The sequence below is a fragment of the Odocoileus virginianus genome, chromosome 2 (assembly GCF_023699985.2).
Source record: "Odocoileus virginianus isolate 20LAN1187 ecotype Illinois chromosome 2, Ovbor_1.2, whole genome shotgun sequence".
NCBI classification, from domain to species: Eukaryota; Metazoa; Chordata; class Mammalia; order Artiodactyla; family Cervidae; genus Odocoileus; species Odocoileus virginianus.
The window spans coordinates 65,045,779-65,066,502 of NC_069675.1; the positions used below are offsets into that span (position 1 = coordinate 65,045,779).

Consider the following 20,724-nt stretch of genomic DNA (forward strand, 5'->3'; position numbering starts at 1 on the left):
CATGTGCCGCAACTACTGAGCCTATGCTCTAGAGCCTGGGAGCTGCAACTACTGGAGCCCGAGCACTCTGGAGCCCATGGTCAGCAACAAGGGAAGCCACTGCTATGAGAAGCCTGTACAACGTAACTAGAGAGTAGACCCCGCTCTCTCTATAGCTAGAGAAAAGCCCACAGGCAGCAAGGAAGAGCTAGCACAGCCAAAAATAAATAAATACAATTAAAAAAAAAAAAAAAAGAAATCCTATGTTTTCTTTTTTGGCTGTGCTGCGTGACTTGCAGGCTCTTAGTTAACTGACCAGGGGTCAAACCCAGGCCCTGGCACTGAAATCACTGAGTCCTAATCACTGGACCACCAGGGAAATCCCCAAAAAAGGAATTCTAGAAGCAAATCTATAAACAGGGTTTTGCAAAATGTGGCGAACCAAATGATATGGATTTTTGCTATATGAAGTCTCTGATGCTTCCTTGAGATGCTAATTTTGGGCATCTTAGAAACTTCTTTCTTTGTTTCATAAAACTACAGACACAAGACTCCATTATAAAACAGCTTCTTACAACTTTAGATACGTTAGAGGTCAAATCAGAGTCCTTAAAATAATTACATGGAGTTTAAACCTTGCTCATGCGGTTGCCAATCTATTACCCTGCCTCCCGATTATAAAGGAGTTCCACTGAAGGGCCTAAAAATATCTAAGGGATGGGTTAAAATTAATATATTAGACCTAAAGTGTAAACAGGAAGAAAAAATAAATAAAAATAAACGGGAAGAATCAACATTGTCTCAAACGTTAGAGAGATAAGGCGTAAAGATGGGAGATTTTTATGGCCCTAAACAGAGTGATTCACAGTTTGTACCATTTAAAGTGAAAGTGAAAGTGTTAGTTACTCAGTCGTGTCCAATTCTGTGATCCCATGCTGCTTTGTTCATGGAATTCTCCAGAATTAAACTGGTCCCTATTATATCATCAAATAACAATTTACTGAAGAAATAGCTATGATTTCCAGCTATAGACACTCTTGGGCTATTTGCCCCTGAGCAATCTTTTCTTCCTCCTTTTTTCTCCCTCATTTTCCTGTACTACCTAATAAGTATCTTGAGATCTCTAGTAGAAAGATATTATATAAAATCAAGAAATAAGTACCAGAATACTGTAATGGTAAAATGTACCAAGCCTGGGAATCACTCCAGAAAGAAAATCTCCCTTCATCAAAAATCAGGAATCTTGAAAAACAAGTTTTAGTGTTTGACACATACTGTAATATGCTTCCAAGAAGCCAGCCCAAATAACAACGGGAGCTTGCAATGCTTTTGTTGAAACTGGCTCATATCTAGAAAATACTGAACTTGTTGGTGGGCACCTTCATTGCCCTTCATTGGTGGTTCTTTTATCAAGTTGTACTTTCTGAATTTTTTCACCAACTCATCCTAGAATAAGCATGAGGCTTTTGAAGTGATCATTATTCTAAGAGCTGATGGGCTAAGGATTCATGCTCTGAGCATGTAACAAGAAGACCTAATCCTGAAAATCCTGCACAGTTTTTCCCAAACATAATTCTGTAAGGTCCAGACATCTACGGCTATTCCTAAAGAAACATCTTGTACCTGTGGTAGAGTTGGGAAGCCGTTTCTTTGCGCTGCCGATGGATATTCTCTGTTGCAGGGCATCAAAAAAGGACTGAGGAATGTGGAAAACCAGTGGCTCTGGTTTGCCTACAGGAAAGAAGAAGAATTCATTTAAAGAAACACAAGTGGGCTTTCTGGTGTGCAGAGAAAAGTGGAGGAAATGGAACTGATGTGCAGTAATAACTAAAAATAGCACCGAGATTTCTTTGCACAGAGGCAAAAACCAGCTTTGATGGACCTTTATGAGTCTAGCACTGTCACTTGCCCTACTCCTGATCCCCTGCAATTATAACCGATTCTTGTCATCTACCAAAAATAACTTTTCTAGTCCTCAATTTTGCAAACACCACCACAGCACAGACTTCTCCCTTTGAAGAGGACATGAAATGAGATGAGAACATTGAAGCTGAGTTGAGAAGTTGCCTGCTCACTCTCCCAGGCACTTGCTGCTTGCATTCATGCTCTCAGATGACCAGAACTGTGAATGCCAGAGACTGCAAAGTTAGGACACGTTATCCAATAAGCATCAGTCTTCTCTCTGATCTGAAGGTAGGAAAACTATTTCAAAATACTTAACAAATTTCTTTAAAAAACTTGCAAAACACTAGGTCAACAAAACGTCAATAGAAAGTGTGTTCAGGTTGAAAAAATTCAGAGGTTTTCTTACTAACTCTGCCCAAGGGTCAAGCTCCAACAGAGCAAAAACATCCAGAACCAAGTGGATTAATAGGTAACTTCCACCTCCCTGGATGCAACTTAAAGAGCAGTTCTTAAAGACAGTTCAGATACCTCTTTTGAAATAAAGATCAAACCAAGAAAAATAAAAGGTTTCCTGGAATTTCATATTAAGATTTTACATCCTTTCAGTTGATTTTACCTGCTTAATTGAATGTAGAATGTCAATAACAAAACTGTCATTGCTTTTGAGCCACTATAATATTAATATAGGGGCTTCCCTGCTGGCTCAGATGGTAAAGAATTTGTCTGCAACTCGGGAGACCTGGGTTCAATCCCTGGGAAGATCCCCTGGAGGAGGGAATGGCTGTCACTTCAGTATTTTTTCTATTTTCAGTTCAGTATTCTTACCTGGAGAATTCCATGGACAGAGGAGCCTGGTGGGCTACAGTCCATGGGGTCACAAAAAAGTCGGACACGACTGAACGACTAACACACTTTTGAATATTAATATATATGTAGTTGATTTTATTTTTAGCCATGTGGCATGACTTGAAGGATCTTACGTCCCCAACCAGGGACTGAACCTTCACCCTCAGCAGTCAAAGTGTGAAGTCCTAACCACTGGACCACCAAGGAATTCCCATATAGACAGTTTAAAGAAGTCATTGAAGGAAGGAATTTTAAAGTCTTTCATCTTGAAATTAGATTATAGGCTACATGCAGAGACTCTAAAAGTGCTAACTCACCAGAACTCAGCTGATGGGATGCTAGGGTTTAGGTTTATAAATTAATCTTGAAAAACCCTTGTAAAAGACACAGAATCACAGTGCTGGAGGGTGACTTTGACAAGGGAGGTGGTAACAGAGATGGTGAGAGAGGGTGGTATAAGGAATGGGATGAAAAAGGGCCATAGTTTATAGCTTACATTATTGTCAATGTTCTATTTTATGTTTTGGGAGGTAGGTTAGTAGGTATTTATTATATTATTTTAAACAATATATAAATAAATGAAATTTTAAAAGAAAAGAAAAACAGACTCTCTTTTTAACCTTCCCTAGTTTTTTTTTTTAATGATCTTCTATCGTGGCAGCATGCAGAATCTTTAGTTGCAGCATGTGGGATCTAGTTCCCTGACCAGGGATCAAACCCAGGCCCCCTGCACTGGGATTGTGTAGTCTTAGCCACTAGACCACCAGGGAAATCCCTAAACTTCCCTAGTTTATTTTGTTTTTCTAAAAGTAACTTCTAAAATTCTATTACTGAATAAATTTTATTTATTCTGAACCAAGGTAAATAAAACTAAGCATGTATTACAACATCTCCATTCTTGTTCCTCTCTTCACCATGAAGCCACAACTGCTCCAACCCTTCAACTCAGCTCCTCCTACTGAGTGCCCGCTGTTGGGCTACTATTCCCTTTGGGGTGCTTTGTATTTAAAATGATTTTCATAAACTTCAACATATTCAGCAAAGAACATCAAAGTGTTGTGAGGTTTGTAAATAATGCCACGAGGAGTGTTTGAAGACCTGAGATGTATCACTTGGAAAAGAGAAGACCTGTCATGCAGGCCAATGGGTGTGTGTGGTAGCAGGGACTGTTACGTGAAAACAGGAACAGGCTTACTCCATGTGGCTGGAGCACAGACTAAAACCAACAGAAGTATTATTAGCAAACATTTCCACTTAGTATGAGGAAGACCTTCCTCACAGCTCTCACTGTCCAACAATGTTATGAGCTGCCTCAGAAAGGAGTGAGCTGTTCACCACTGCACAAAACCTGAAAACCATCCATCAAGGACGCTTTTCAGGCAACGGGCAAGGCCTGGTGGATGGTCCACTTCTGAAATTGCTGAGGTTCTATGAGGCTATCATGATCAACCCGAATCCAGCTTGTGTTCTCCAGTCTTCCTTAGCATATCTGTGCTATGTACTGCGCTTAGTCGCTCAGTCATGTCTGACTCTTTTCAACCCCATGGACTGTAGCCCACCAGGCTCCTCTGACCATGAGGATTCTCCAGGCAAGAATGCTGGAGTGGGTTGCCACGCCCTCCTCCAGAGGATCTTCCCAATCCAGGGATCAAACCCAGGTCTCCTGCATTGCAGGCAGATTCTTTACCATCTGAGCCACCACGGAAGCCCTTAGCATATCCATGTAATTTTATATAACTATCTTAGTCTCATATGTTTAGATTTTTTTCCATACTTTTTTCCTCCCATGCTTTAAGTTTGAGGGTTTAGAATGACCTTGTAAGGTCATTCTAATGACCTTCTAAGGCTTGTTATCTCCCTCATCAAATACACACCCACACACCCCCTAAGACCAAGGCTGTCTACTTTTACTTATTATTTGCTGTGATTTTTCTTTCCATGACCAAATGCAATTTTGTTCATCCTGCATTTTAATTATGTGATTATTCCTTTATTTCATTTAGATTTCTATTCTTGTGGTCCAGTGCCCTCTAGACTGAAGCCCAATTACTTTTTTTTTCAAAACAGAGTAGAGCTGTACACAACCACTTTAATTTCTCTGACTTTCAGCAACAGCACAGTTAGATGACCAATACTTACCATCAAACTGATAGTGCATGGTTTGATGGATGCGCTCTGTGACACTGGCCAGCCAGTCTTGGAAGGATAAGGTCACTTGTGCCTCATCTAACAGCTGACCACAGGCTAGGAAAAAAAAACAAACAACTTTTCATTAATTTTTATCTTTTCTTACAGAATTTCACAGTTAACTGAACTCTGAAAAAACTAAGGAATTTATACTATATAAAAGAGCAACAAGCCCAAATTCAATGACAGTAGGTAAATTAAGGGAAATGGAATACTGCAGGGATTTTCTTTTTAAAAATTCATCTAAAAAAAAAAAAACCATCTAGAGAAAGGAAAAAAAAAGAAATAGAAAGCTCTGAGAGACTAATGGGTTTAAGACTATTAATCACAGAAAGTTTGCAGCCTTTCAACATCAAACTGCAAACTGAGGAGTGGTTGGTTTAGAGCCATTAATTGACCAGATTCCTGATGAGTATGTCTATATACTGACCTACCATTCTATTTCTTCTCCTGAAATGTCTTCACGTGTCTAAAGTATATATCCCCTTTTATAAAGATGTAAAGATGCCAAAACTACTAGTCATTTAAAATTAAAATTCTCACAGGTAAAAGAATCTAATGATAAGCTGGATTAAAAGCTATTTTCTTTTTTCTTTGTATCAAAGTGATACTTTTAATTTGTTTACTTCCTGACCTTCTACAAACATTTGTTCTTGGAATGTGTAAGTTCTTAATTAGTTAATTGAGATTTGGTCTTGTACAATTTGCTGACATGACCGAAGTGATTTAGCATGCACACACATATGCACCATCTGCTATTTATGTATTTATTGGTCTTGTCTTCAAAACCAAAGTGTGAGCATAGGGATAATGTCTAATTTTTAATCACCCAGCCAAATTATATGAGAGTAAAGAAAATGTTGATCCTCAAACATACAGGCTTAACTCTTCTGCACAGAAAAGTGATATATATATATATATATATATATATATTCATAAGTTATGTTCAAATCAAGTCATTCTGTCTCAAAAATTCAGAGTGATAGTCCTGCTACTGCCTTTCAGTGTTTTCAAATTTCACTAATTTTGTATTTCTTAACAAATATTTATCATTGTATAACTGTAAAATATGTTTCTTCTTCAGTTTTGAACCACCTATACCAACTGCATGTGGGTAATGACCAACAAAAATAAAATATTCTACAATATCCATGATGCTAAAGCATGTCAGTAATTTTTGTTGCATTTGTTATTTAAAAGACAATTTGGTTGTGAACCTGTTTTGAGGCAGTGGGAGGGATAGCACAGATCTTGACCTTGGTGCCTGCTACTGTTTATCTACGGGGACAACATGCAACATTTCATGTGATTATATTGCTCTGGGCTTGTTTAGGATAAGTTTCCACCTCTTTACCCTATTCTGGGGAAGGGACACTTACCCTGCCTTTTTAATGAAGAAGCAACCACAGGCTTTTTCAGGCCACTTTTCCTTAGATTACTGCTCACTGCGTCTGGAGGTAGCAGGGAGCTGTTTGTCTGTGCACCTAAACCACAATCATCACAGTGTTTAATAAGATGTCTGCAGGGTATAAATCAAGTCAACATTAGTTTCTGAAGTCTAAAATATATATATTAATATATAAAAAGGTCTGTGCTAATTTCTACATTAGCTTAGCTTCAGTTTCTAAAAGGAATTAGCATTAGCCTTTATATATAACATTTAAAGTGTCTTACACTCTTCATAGGAAGTTGGAGGGAGGACTAGAAGTGAAAGGAAGAAAAGAAATTCGACCTTTGTTCCACCTCTCAGACAATCACTATCAATTTTCTGGTGAAGTAGCGTCCATTTTCTTTTTTATAAATAGTTTATTTTGCTGGTTTTGCGATTTTAAGGGCCTGTAATCACATCCGCCTTCATGGATCACTGCCTTGCCATGGCAAAGGGGCTTGCGTAACTCAATGAAGCTATGAGCCATGCCGTGCAGGGCCACCGAAGACCAATGGGTCATAGTGGAGAGTTCTGACAAAATGTGTTCTACCAGAGGAGGGAATGGCAAACCATTCCAGTATTCTTGCTGTGAGAACCCCATGAACTGCACAAAAAGGCAAAAAGATAAGACAACGAAAGATGAGCTCCACCCCGCTCACTCCCTGCCACCCCTGAGGTCCGAAAGCGTCCTCTATGCTACTGGGGAAAAGTGGAGGGCAATCACTAATAGCTCCAGAAAGAACTAAGCAGCTGGGCCAAAGCAGAAATGATGCTCAGTTGTGGATGTGACTGGTGATGGAAGTAAGTCCGATGCTGTAAAGAACAGTATTGCATAGGAACCTGAAATTTTAGGTCCATGAATCAAGGTAAATTGGATATGGTCAAACAGAAGATGGCAAGAGTGTTGAACATCGACATTTTAGGAATCAGTGAATTAAAATGGATGGGAATGGGCAAATTTAATTCAGATGACAATTATATCTACTACTGTGGGCAAGAATCCCATAGAAGAAATGCAGTAGCCCTCAAAATCAATGAAACTGTCTGAAATGCAGTACTTGGGTACAGTCTTACAAATGACAGAATGATCTCGGTTCATTTCCAAGGCAAACCATTTAACATCACAGTAATCCAAGTCTATACCACAACCACTGACACTGAAGAAGCTAAAGTTGACCAGTTCTATGAAGACTTATAAGACCTAGAACTAACACACACACAAAAAGATGTCCAATTCATCACAGGGGGTTGGAATGCAAAAATATGAGGTCAAGAGATACCTGGAGTAACAGGAAAGCTTGGCCTTGGGAGCACAAAATGAAGCAAGGCAAAGGCTAACAGAATTCTGCCAAGAGAATGCACTGGTGACAGCAAACACCCTTTTCCTACAACACAGAGATGACTTTACACATGGACATCACCAGATGGTCAATACTGAAATCAGACTGATCACATTCTTTGCAGCTGAAGATGGAGAAGCTCTATACAGTCAGCAAAAACAAGACCTGGAGCTGAATGTGGCTCAAATCATCAGCTCCTTATAGCAAAATTCAGGCTTAAACTAAAGAGAGCAGAGAAAACCACTAGGCCATTCAGGTACAACCTAAATCAAATTTCCTGTAATTATACAGTAGAGGTGATGAATAGATTCAAGAGATTAGTTCTGGTAAACAGACTGCCTGAAGAACTATGGACGAAAGTTTATAATATTGTACAGGAGGCATGGACCAAAACCATCCGCAAGAAAAGGAAATGCAAAAAGGCAAAGTGGTTGTCCAAGGAGGCCTTACAAATAGCTGAGGAAAGAAGAGAAGCAAAAAGCAAAGGAGAAAGGGAAAAGTATACCCAACTAAATGCAAAGTTCCAGAGAATAGCAAGGAGAAACAAGAAGTGAGAGTGAAAGTCACTCAGTTGTGTTCGATTCTTTGTGACCCCATGGACTATACAGTCCATGGAATTCTCCAGGCCAGAATACTGGAGTGGGTAGCCTTTCCCTTCTTCAGGGGATCTTCCCAATGCAGGGATCGAACCCAGGTCTCCTGCATTGCAGGTGGATTCTTTAGCAACTGAGCCACGAGGGAAGCCCAAGAATATTGGAGTGGGTAGCCTTTCCCTTCTCCAGCGTATCTTCCTGACCCAGGAATTGAACTAGGGTCTCCTGCATTGCAGGCTATTCTTTACCAGCTGAGTACCAGGGAAGCACACAGAGAAACAAGAAGGCCTTCTTCAATGAACAATGCAAAGAAATAGAGGAAAACAACAAAATGGGAAAAGACTAGAGATCTCTCCAAGAAAACTGGAGATATCAAAGGAACATTTCCTGCAAAGATGGGCACAACAAAGGACAAAAACAGTATGGACCTAATAGAAGCAGAAAAATCAAGAAAAGATGGCAAGAATACACAGAACAACTGTATAAAAAAGATCTTATTGACCCAGATAACCATGATGGTGGTTATCTAGAGCCAGACAACCCAGAGTGTGCAGTCAAGTGGGCCTTAGGAAGCACTGCTGCCAATAAAACTAGTGGAGGTCATGGAATTTTAGCACAGCTATTTAAAATCCTGACAGATGATGCTATTAAAGTACTGCACTCAATATGTCAGCAAATTTGGAAAACTTAGCTGCACTCAATATGTCAGCAAATTTGGAAAACTTAGCAGTGGCCACAGGACTGGAAAAGGTCAATTTTCATCCCAATGCCAAATAAGGGCAGTACTAAAGAATGTTCAAGCTACCAGACAGTTGCACTTACTTCCCATGCTAGTAAGGTTATGCTCAAAATCCTTCAAGCTAGGCTTCAGCAGTACTTGAATCGAGAACTTCCAGATGTACAAGCTGGGTTTAGACAAGGGAGAGGAACCAGAGATCAAATTGCCAACATTCGCTGGATCATAGAGAAAGTTAAGGGAATTCTAGAAAAACATCTTCTGCTTCATTGACTATACTAGAGCCTTTGACTGTGTGGATCATAACAAACTGTGGAAAGCCTTTAAACAGATGGGTATACCAGACCACCTTACCTGCCTCCTGAAAAACCTGTATGTGAGTCAAGAGCAACAGTTAGAGCCTTACATGGAACAACTGAATGGTTCAAAATTGAGAAAGGAGTACAACAAGGTTGTATATTGTCACTGTGTTTATTTAACTTGTATGTAACGCACATCATGCAAAATGCAGGGCTGGATGAGTTGCAAGCTGGAATCAAGACTGCTGGCAGAAATATCAACAACCTCACATATACAGATCATACCACCCTAATGGCAGAAAGTGAAGAGGAACTAAAGAGCCTCTAGATGATGGTGAAAGAGGAGAGTGAAAAAGCCAGCTTAAAACTCAGTATTGAAAAAATGACGATCAGGGAATCTAGTCCCATCACTTCATGGCAAATAGAAGGGGAAAAGGTAGAAGCAGTGACAGATTTCCTCTTCTTGGGCTCCAAAATCATTGTGGATGGTGACTGCGGGTGGTGACTGCAGCCATGAAATTAGAAGATGACTGCTTCTTGGAAGAAAAGCTATGACAAACCTAGACAGTGTATTAAAAAGCAAAGACATCACTTTGCTGACAAAGGTCCATATAGTCAAAGCTATGGTCTTTCCAGTAGTCATGTGCAGATGTGAGAGTTCGACCAGAAAGAAGGCTGAGTGCTGAAGAATTGATGCTTTTGAAACTGTGGTGCTGGAGAAGACTCTTGAGAGTCCCTTGGACAACAAGGAGATCAAACCAGTCCATCCTAAAGGAAATCAATCCTGAATACTCATTGGAAGGACAGATGCTGAAGCTCTAATACTTTGGCCACCTGACATGAACAGTGGACTCATTGGAAAAGACCCTGATGCTGGGAAAGATTGAAGGCAGAAGTAGAAGAGGGTGACAGATGATGAGAAGGCTGGATGGCATCACCGACTCGATGGACATGAACTTGGGGAAACTCCAAGAGAAGGTGATGGACAAGCAGGCCTGGCAGGCTGCAGTCCATGGGGTCGCAAGGAGTCGAACAACAACAACGATTACACCAGGATTACCAGATTTAGCAAAAAATTTTTTTTAATTTCAAATATTTTTTTATTGTAAATATGTTCCAAAGATTACATGGGAAATACTTATACTAAAAAAATTATTCACTGTTTGTATGAAATTCAAATTGAATTGAGTATTCTGTACTTTATCTGGCTACCTGAGTGATCTAACATTTCTACAAACTCCTTACAGTCATTTTTAATGGCTGCCTGGCATTCTATCAAGTGGTTTGTTTAACTATCCCTAGTGGTTGGACCTTAGTTGTTTCTAATTTTTCATTACTATAAACAAATACCCAGTGAGCATCTCTGGACAAAATGTTTTTCCTATATCAAGGATTATTTCCTTTAAAAAAGATTATTTAAAAGTAGAATTACTGAGTTACAGGGTGTAAAATTTTTTTTTTAATTTCAAGTTTTCTGGGAAAGACTCATAAGTAAACATTTAACTACAATCTCTGCTCTATATTGCTGCCAGAATTCTCTCTCAAAAACACAGAAATAACCAAGTTGCTGTCTCTCCATCTTTCTCCAACTTCCCAGCACCTAAACTACGCACAACCACTTGACCCGCCTCCAGCAATATGCCCTCTATGGATAGGAACATTTTTCAAGATTCTTAACAAATACTGCAAACTAGTTTTACAAATGATTAAAGCAAATTACACTACATTAGCCATGCTGAAGAGGCCAATTTGCCTGTGGCCTCATCATGTAAAAAAAACTTTGCTAACTTGGCATCCAAAAGTATCTTGTTTTAATTTTGTATTTATAAAACATTTGCATTTCTCTCTTCACTAGTGAGTCTGGAGTTTGGTCCACATGTGCAGACCAGGTAATATTTTCCTTTCATTCAGAGTCTAGGTTTTTTAACACTTATCAACTATGATAATTTACCATTTTCACATTGATTTATATGAGTCCTTAACTGACACTGACACATTTGAATTAAAAAAGAAAAAAAATACACATATAATGCCACCTGCTGAAAATGCAGAAAACAAACTATATATCTAAAGTATCATGGAAAATATAATTAAACACTATCACAAATTTTTAAACAAACACCTGTCAATGAAAACTTTGTAAGTCTATCCTAAGGCAGATTAAGATGTAAAACTAGTCTGAAAATGATTCAGGGATGAACAAACATATCAACAATACAAGCAGAGTTTGAGTGGATCTTATACTTGGCCAACAGAATCATCTCTTAGCTTGACAAAGAATTATCAATAAGGGTAAAAGTTTTTTCAGAAACAACAACATTACCTCTTATATTTGCTGAGATTCAGTGAAACATATAAAACACAGTAAAAGAATATCTAAAGGTCACACCACCAACAAACAAACGAAACAGTTTCTCACCAGATACTTCTTCCTTTTTCCTCTTCTTTGGCTTAGAGGCTGTAGACTCACAAGCTGATACTGGTGATTCTGAATGGCAACCTAACTGGGGCACAATAATCTCCTTTAGACCTAAAATATAATAAATTTCTGAATTATTAATACTATCTATGAATAACTATGGGTCCCAACCTAGAGAAAAATTAATTTCTAAAAAATCCAAATCCCCAAAACAAATTATAGCATGACTGCCTGCTTTAAAATCAGTTCCTTTAAAGAACTCCCCAAATATATGTTCTTGTTCATGGGCCATTAATATGATAAAAGGCTCTACAGAGAAACGTAAAACAAAAAATTTGGGAGTTGCTGCCAGCTAAAGATCATTCAGAAATGAAAATAAAAGCACAAGATGAAAATGTTAAAAACAACATAAGATTAAAAGATTTTTTGAGCAAGGTCCTAGTTTTCCCCATCTTCAAACATAAGTAACAAGCAAACGAGACAAAATATAAGGTACGTGTTGTTTGTTCTTTGTTTTTACTAACATAAGGCATCTATAGAAAAGTAAAAAATTGGAATTCCCTGGTGGTCCAGTGGCTAAGACTCTGCACTCCTGATACAGGGGGGCTGGGTTCGATCCCTCATCACGGAACTAGATCCCACATGCCACAATTAAGATTCTATACAGCCAAATAAATAAAAATAAATGTTAAAAAAAAAAAAGAAAAGTAAAAAATCAAAGCAAAGCTAACTTTGCTTGATTCATTGTCTCAATGAAAATGCCCAAGTTTCTTGATCATTAATTTCAACCAACCAACCAACCTTCATGCAAGTGTGCTGACTGGAATTAAAAGAAGGAATGCTTTTCATTGGATTTATCTAGCAACTGCTTCTGAAGGTTGCTAGGACAATCTCCAAATGCCATCAATGGGACTCTCATTGCCGTTTTAGAAAAACAGAGTAAATGTGTCAACCACACCACCTACCGCTGGAATCAAAGTTTAGGAAGTCTGAGAATTCCTGAGCCAATGTCTCGTCACTGGCAAAGGCACAGATGCAAGCAAAGAAATGAATGCATCTCGGGACCGCCTCATCCTTGGAAGCATTCGACTTGTGTGACTTTAGAGTCTGGCAGGAGCAGAAGAAACGGCGTTCAGGCAAGCTTTTGGCACCGATTTTCTGCACAAAGGATGTATGTAAATACCCCAAACTATGCTTCTGGCTTGCTTTGCATTTCACCACCAAAATGTTTTTAGTAATCCTCTGTACAAGGGGACCTGTGGGTTCCGTGGCCAACTGCCAGATGGTTTGCTTGGTTTCTGGGGAGGCCTGCATGGCATTCAGGACGGAGCTCTTTAGAGTCAGAGGGGTGGCCTCTGCCTGGCAGTTCACTGCCAGCTTAATGTGCTGGCACTGGTTCTCCACAACACCCTGGGTGGCAGCTTTAAGGCATGAGGGGACATAACATCGGCCAGAACTCAGCTGAGTGATGATGGTCCCATCCACCGTCTGGATGGTTGTCTCTGAAACACCTAGCTCCACAAAGCATCGGTAATCAGGACCCCGGTCTCTTTGCCGCACTGAGTAGACTTGCAGATCGGAGCCCGTGATGATTTTGACAGCTTCAACACTAGGCTGCTTCCGGGCACCGTACCGGAAAATGGTTCCACATGTCTTGTTCTTACAGCTCAGTCCCCGGGTTCCATTGTATGTGCCACATCGGGGACACTTTCTGATCCCCCTCAATGTGGCCTTCCCCAAATCAGATAAGAAAGCTGGAACTTTGGTCCTTAGAGAGTTTGGTTCCATTTTTCACAGGTTCTAGAAAAGACAATAAGCTCATCAGCCTGAGTATACATGCACAAACACACACACAGTTAAAATCACTTACAATATCTAGTACAGAAAGTAAAATGAAAAGAAGCTATCCACTATTTTCAAACTGTACCCTCAAAGAAAACATCCATTTAAACCCTCAAATAAAATAAAAGTGTAGGAAACTTTTTTCCTTTTGCATCTCTCTATTTTTTAAGGCCTAATGTAATAACTGAAATATTTCTCAAGATTCAATCTTGTTTTATACAACAAGCTAGATTAGTCAACCTAATCTTTTTTTGACCACACCAAGGGATCAATGGCAGTGAAAGCACAGAGTCCTAACCACTGGACTGCCAGGGAATTGCCTAGCTAACCTGATCTCAACATGCACGGATGTTTGACTTAAGCGACTGGAGAACAGGAAAGATGAGTTCTTTCTCTTCCACCATTCCCCACAAAACCCAGACCAATCTTACCTGTATCAATTGCCAGAGTATCCAGAAAACAGTATAACCTGAATTCGTAAGACCTAAAGGGTGTTTCATTAGTTTGTGATGATCATAGAGGACAAGTGAAGATGCAACAATCTGCAGAGTAAAAAACTCTGTTTAACTCAAGTCTTCCGAAGTTTGAACTCTGTGGTGTAACAATGGAGACATTCTGCCTCCTCCTTCTTGGCCAGCCAATGGCAAAGCTCATGCCCCATGTTCCATAGTCAAAGATTCCCACTGCCCTAAGTGGAGACCATGGTAGCCTGTAAGTAAAACACGGAAAGACTATTAAAGTTATACAAAGAGTGATTCTGTCCTTTTAGAAGAGGAAAGTCTTTCACAAATATTGGAGAAATATTTGATAGAAATTATCATGGTTGTTTCATACTTCCAATCACAAGAAGGTAAAACAGTGCTAATGTCATTACACAGGGAGCTTTCAAAAACACCTAGAGCCAGGTATATAAATAGTTGAAGACTCAGCCTTCCTAATAGTGATGCACGGCATTGTTAGAGCACGTTATGCTTTTCAATGTGCTTTTACATTCATTATTTCATTTGAACCTCACCATATTAGTGTCTCATTGGAGCCAAACAATGGCTTTTCAGGTGAAAATCAAAAAGTTAAGTAATTTGCCTGAGGCCACCTATCAAAATCAGCAGTGTGGTTGCCACTAACCCAGTGTCTGCTAAAAAGAATGTGAATCTCTGTTTCTGATTTCCCCCCTACATTATGAAAATTTTCAAACATATAAAAAAATAGAACTTACAGTCAACCTTCATATACCCACCCACTAGATTAAAAAATTAACCTTTTACTATATTTGTTTATTACATATCCCTTTCTTCATCTATCAATCCCTTTCATATTTCAATGAATTTCAAAGTAAGCTGCAGGTATCAGCAGTGCGCATATTATTAACTAAAGTTTAACATTTTTAATGCTTTTTAAAAAGGTAAATCTGCTTATGATTTTGAAGTAAGGTGTGAGCTATGCTTTTGCTCTCTGATCCCAAAGAACCGCCTTTTTTTTCCCCAGGTGTGCTGAGTGTTGCTGTGCGAGGGCTTTCTTGCTTACTTCGCCCTGGAGCATGTGAAACCTTCCCAGACCAGGGATTGAACCAATATCCCCTGCATTAGCAGGTGGATTCTTAACTACTGGACCACCAGGGAAGTTCCCAAAGAATGGTCTTGATAAAAGACTCTCCTTTCACATCTTCTCTAGTCCACTAACTAACAAATTGAAAAGTACAAATAAGAAGTCTAGGAATGCCTACATTTTGGTGCTAAGAACTAACCCCCCATGTAATATCTGCTGAGTGAATGAAGTTTTGTGAAATACGACTGATAGCAGGGTTTCTCCACATTGGCACCACAGACATTTAGGGCTGGATACTACAGGGAGGGAACACCCATCAGCAGAAAATTAGATTAAACACTTACTGAGCATGGCTTTACCCACCTGAGCAAGACTATTTCCCCCACAGCCAGTCCTTTCTATCAGGAAGCTTGCACAAACCTCTTATCCTCATCCATCAGAAGGCCGACAGAATGAAAACCATAATCACAGAAAACTAACCAAACTGATCACATGGATCACAGCTTTGTGTAACTTAATGAAACCATGAGCCATGCTGTGTAGGGCCACTCAAGGCAGATGGGTAATGGTGGAGAGTTCTGACAAAACATGGTCCACTGGAGAAGAGAATGCCAAACCACTTCAGCATTCTTGCTTTGAGAACCCCATGAGCAGTATGAAAAGTCAAAAAGATGTAATGCTGAAAAATGAAGTCCCCAGGTCAGTTAGGGGTTCAATGTGATACTGGAGAAGAGCAGATAAATAACTCCAGCAGGAATGAAGAGGTTGAGCTGACGTGGAAACGACACCCAGATGTAGATGCATCTGGTAGTGGAAGTAAAGTCCGATGCTGTAAAGAACAACACGGCATAGGAACCTGGAATGTTAGGTCTGTGAATCAAGGTAAATTGGATGTGGTCAAACAGGAGATGGCAAGAGGGAACATCAACATTTTAGGAATCTGAACTAAAATGGATGGGAATGGGCAAATTTAATTCAGGTGACCATTATATCTACTATTGTGGGCAAGAATCTCTTAGAAGAAATGGAGTAGCCCTCATAGTCAACAAAAGAGTTCGAAATGCAGTACTTGGGTGCAGTCTCAAAAACGACAGAATCATCTTGGTTTGTTTCAAGGCAAACCATTCAATATCACAGTAATCCAAGTCTATGCCCCAACCACTGATGCCAAAGAAGCTGGAGTTGACCAGTTCTATGAAGACCTACAAAACCTTCTAGAACTAACACCAAAAAAAGATGTCCTTTTCATAATAGGGGAATGTAATGCAAAAGTAGGAAGTCAAGAGATACCTGGAGTAACAGGCAAGTTTGGTCTTGAAGTACACATGAAGCAGGGCAAAGGCTGACAGAGTTTTCCTGAGAGAACGCACTGGTCATGGCAAACACCCTCTTCCAACAACACAAAAGACGACTCCACACATGGACATCACCAGATGGTCAATACCGCAATCAGACTGATTATATTCTTTGTGGCCAAAGATGGAGAAGCTTTACACAGTCAGCAAAAACAAGACCAGGAGCTGACTGTGGCTCATATCATGAATTCCTTATTGCAAAATTCAGACTTAAATTGAAGAAAGTAGGGAAAACCACTAGGCCATTCAGGTATGACCTAAATCAAATCCCTTATGATTATACAGTGGAAGTGACAAATAGATTCAAGGGATTAGATCTGACTGAGTGCCTGAAGAATTATGGATGGAGGTAACACTGCACAGGAAGTGGTAACCAAAACCATCCCCAAGAAAAAGAAATGCAAAAATGCAAAGTGGTTGTCTGAAGAGGCCTTTCAAATAGCTGAGAAAAGAACAGAAGCGAAAGGCAAAGAAGAAGAAAAGGAAAGATACATCCATCTGAATGCAGAGTTCCAAAGACTACCAAAGAGAGAGAAGAAAGCCATTTTAAGTGAACAATGCATAGAAATAGAGGAAAACAATAGAATGGGAAAGACTAGAGATCTCTTCAAGAAAAAGGGAACATTTCATGCAAAGATGGGCACAATAAAGGACAGAAACAGTATGGACCTAACAGAAGCAGCAGATATTAAGAAGAGGTAGCAAGAATACACAGAACTATACAAAAAAGGTCTTAATGACCTGGACAACCACAATGGTGTGATTACTCACCTAGAGCCAGACATCCTAGAGTGTGAAGTCAAGTGGGCCTTAGGAAGTACTGCTAAGAACAAAGTTAGTGAAAGTGATAGAATTCCAGTTGAGGTATTTCAAAACCTAAAAAATGATGCTGCCATAGTGCTGTACTCGATATGCCAGCAAATTTGGAAAACTCAGCAGTGGCCACAAGACTGGAAAAGGTCAGTTTTCATTCCAGTCCCAGAGAAGGGCAAAGCCAAAGAATGTTCAAACTATTGCACAGTTGCATTCATTTCACATGCTAGCAAGGTAATACTCAAAATCCTTCAAGCTAGGCTTCAACAGTACGTGAATGGAGAACTTCCAGATATACAAGCTGGGTTTAGAAAAGGCAGAGGAACCAGAGATCAAATAGCCAACATCTGCTGGATCATAGAAAAAGCATGAGAATTCCAGAAAAACATCTACTTTTGCTTCATTGACCACCCTAAAGTCTTTGACTGTCTGGATCACAACAAACTGTGGGAAATTCTCAAAGAGATGGGAATATCAGACCACTTTATCTGCATCTGAGAAACCTGTGTGCAGGTCAAGCAGCAACAGTTAGAACTGGACATGGAACAACAGACTGGTTCAAAATTGGGAAAGGAGTACGTCAAGGTTGTCCTCTGCTTATTTAACTGATATGCAGAGGACATCATGAGAAACGCTGGACTGGATGAAGCACAAGATGGAATCAAGATTGTGGAGAGAAATATCAATCACCTCAGATATACAGACGACACCACCCTTATGGCAGAAATCAAAGAGGAACTAAAGAGCCTCTTGATGAAAGTGAAAGAGCAGAGTGAAAATGTTGGCTTAAAACTCAACATTCAAAAAACAAAGATTAAAAAAAAAAAAACAAAGATCATGGCATCCGGTCCCATCACTTGATGGCAAATAGATGGGGAAACAATGGAAACAGTGACAGACTTTTATTTTCTTGGGCTCCAAAATCACTGCAGATGGTGAGTGAAGCCATGAAATTAAAAGACGCTTGCTCCTCAGAAGAAAAGCTATGACCAACCTAGACAGCATATTGAAAAGCAGAGACATTACTTTGCCAGCAAAGGTCCATATAGTCAAAACTATAGTCTTTCCATCATGTACAGATGTAAGAATTGGACCAGAAAGAAGGCTGAGTGCCTAAGAATTGATGCTTTCAAACTGTGATGCTGGAGAAGACTCTTGAGAGACTCTTGGACAGCAAGGAGATCAAATCAGTCAATCCTAAAGGAAATCAACCCTGAATACTCATTGGAAGGACTGATGCTGAAGCTAATGCTCCAATGCTTTGGCCACCTGATGTGAAGAGCTGATTCACTGGAAAAGACCCCGATGCTGGGGAAGATTGAGAGCAGGAGGAGAAGGGGATGACAGAGGATGAGATGGTTGGGTGGCATCAAAGACTCGATGGACATGGGTTTGAGCAAATGCCAGGGGATAATGAAGGACAGGGAAGCCTGGCATGCTGCAGTTCATGGGGGTCACAGAGAGTCGGACACAACTGAGCAACAACAACAACTATTATGGGGGGCTATCCTGTGTGTCTTAGGATGTTTAGTAGCGTCCCTGGTCTCCACCACTACATGCCAATGGCAGTCACCATGCCCTCCCCAAGTTATAAAAAACAAAAACGTCTCCAGGCATTGCTAAATGTCCTCTTGGGGGGCAAAGTCACCCCTTTAAAAACACCTAGACACATTTGCCTGTTTACACAGCATTTCCTTCTGAGGTCAATACACTTTTTTGGTAGGTATTCTCCATCAGTCAAACGCGGGTTCTTAGAAAGAATGTTGTTCCAAAGCTGATTATCTCTATGACCAAATCTTTTAAATTCTGAGCTTCAGATTGCTTTATATATAAATCAGTTTTAAAATTACACTGATGATGATGATTTCATATTATTATTAAAGTGAAAAAACAGAACAACTTTGCTCATTAAGGGAGGAACTATTTGCCAGTTATGGTTTATTTTGTATATAAATCATTTAAGTCTATGATCTTGCAAAAGCAGACTAAAGAGCTAATGACCCTTTTATGCCCTACTTTCACTACCACTACCCCCACTTGCCCCTCCACCCCACAAATCCTCACTTTTCAAGAGTAAATACAGTTAACAGGCTGGCATATATCCATCAGACTATTTTCTGTGTTTATGAATAAATAAATATATACATGTACACATGTGGGATTTTGGTTTTAGAAAAATTAAGTTATATTATACTCAATGTCCTCAAGTTTGCATTCTTAATATTTTACCACAGTTGAACCATCTCTCCCAATGAGTTTTAGTTCTAGACAATGTTGCAATTAACATCTTAAACACTGACTTTAGTATATAGGTACAAGTATTTCAGTAGAAAAGATTCTGAACATTGTTTCTAGTTTTCTTAATTTATTGGGTACAGAATGAAATTTTATTGGGAGAAAGAAGTCTGACTTCTAAAAATGTTATTATTATCTTATTCATCCTATCTCACTTTCTGTACTCAAATACATTCCAAGCAGATAAAACATTCAAACACACAAAAATGGAACCATCAATACACTAAAACAAAAAGAGTAGGGATTTTTTTCTTAAAATATTTTTTAAGGATATCAGATTGAAGATGGCCTACATGACACAAAACCCAGAATCCAGAAAATAGTAAACATTAAATCTAGAAATGATTGTTATTCCTATTTATCAGTGTTTTTTTTTTTTTTTAAACTTCTTTATTGAGGTATATTTTACATACCGTAACATTCACCCATTTTAAGTATAAAATTCAATAATATTTATTGTTTATAGAGTTGGGTATCCATCATGACAATTAAGTTTTAGAACACTTCTATCACCCCATAAAAGAGCCCTCTTGCCTTCTGGAGTCAATCACCATGCCCACCTTTAGGTAATCACTAACCTTCTTTCCGTCTCTATAGATTTACCTTTCCTGGACACTTCATATAGATGGAATCATACAATATGTGGCCTTTTATGTCTGGCTTTCTTTCACTCAACATAATGTTTTCAAGGTTCTACCACATTGGGGCACGTATCAGTCCTTCATTCCTTTACACTGCTGAATGGCATGCCACTGTACGGCTACAGCATTTTGTTTATCTGTCGATCACCTTATACATACTTGGATGGCTTCCACTTCAGGGTTACCATGAACAATACTGTCGAGCACATTAACACACAAGTCTTTGTGTAGACAACTGTCTTCATTTCTCTTGGGTAGAAACCGAGAATTAGACTTACTGAGTGGTAGGGTAATTTTACATTTACCTCAATAAAGAAGTTAAAAAAAAAAAATACTGATAAATAGGAGTAGTCAGACTTCCCTGTAGCTCAAATGGTAAAGCATCTGCCTGCAGTGCTGAAGAACAGGGTTTGATCCCTGGGTCAGGAAGTTCCTCTGGAGAAGGGAATGGCAATCCACTCCAGGATTCTTGCCTGGAGAATCCCATGGACAGAGAAGCC

General features: G+C 39.4%; 1 protein-coding gene across 2 annotated transcripts in view; it reads right to left on the reverse strand.

Annotated features, from left to right (window-relative positions):
- The window catches only part of C2H2orf42 (chromosome 2 C2orf42 homolog), a 35,713-nt gene that overhangs the window by 9,528 nt on the left and 5,461 nt on the right, over positions 1–20,724 (reverse strand). For both annotated transcript variants that reach the window (XM_020877820.2, XM_020877821.2), the window contains exons 2-7: positions 14,007–14,284; positions 12,699–13,533; positions 11,734–11,844; positions 6,297–6,401; positions 4,870–4,974; positions 1,603–1,710 (exon numbers count right to left, since the gene is read on the reverse strand). In XM_020877820.2, the coding sequence (XP_020733479.1) occupies positions 1,603–1,710; positions 4,870–4,974; positions 6,297–6,401; positions 11,734–11,844; positions 12,699–13,521 (1,252 nt within the window). In that variant the 5' untranslated portion in view covers positions 13,522–13,533; positions 14,007–14,284. The remainder of the gene's footprint in view (positions 1–1,602; positions 1,711–4,869; positions 4,975–6,296; positions 6,402–11,733; positions 11,845–12,698; positions 13,534–14,006; positions 14,285–20,724) is intronic.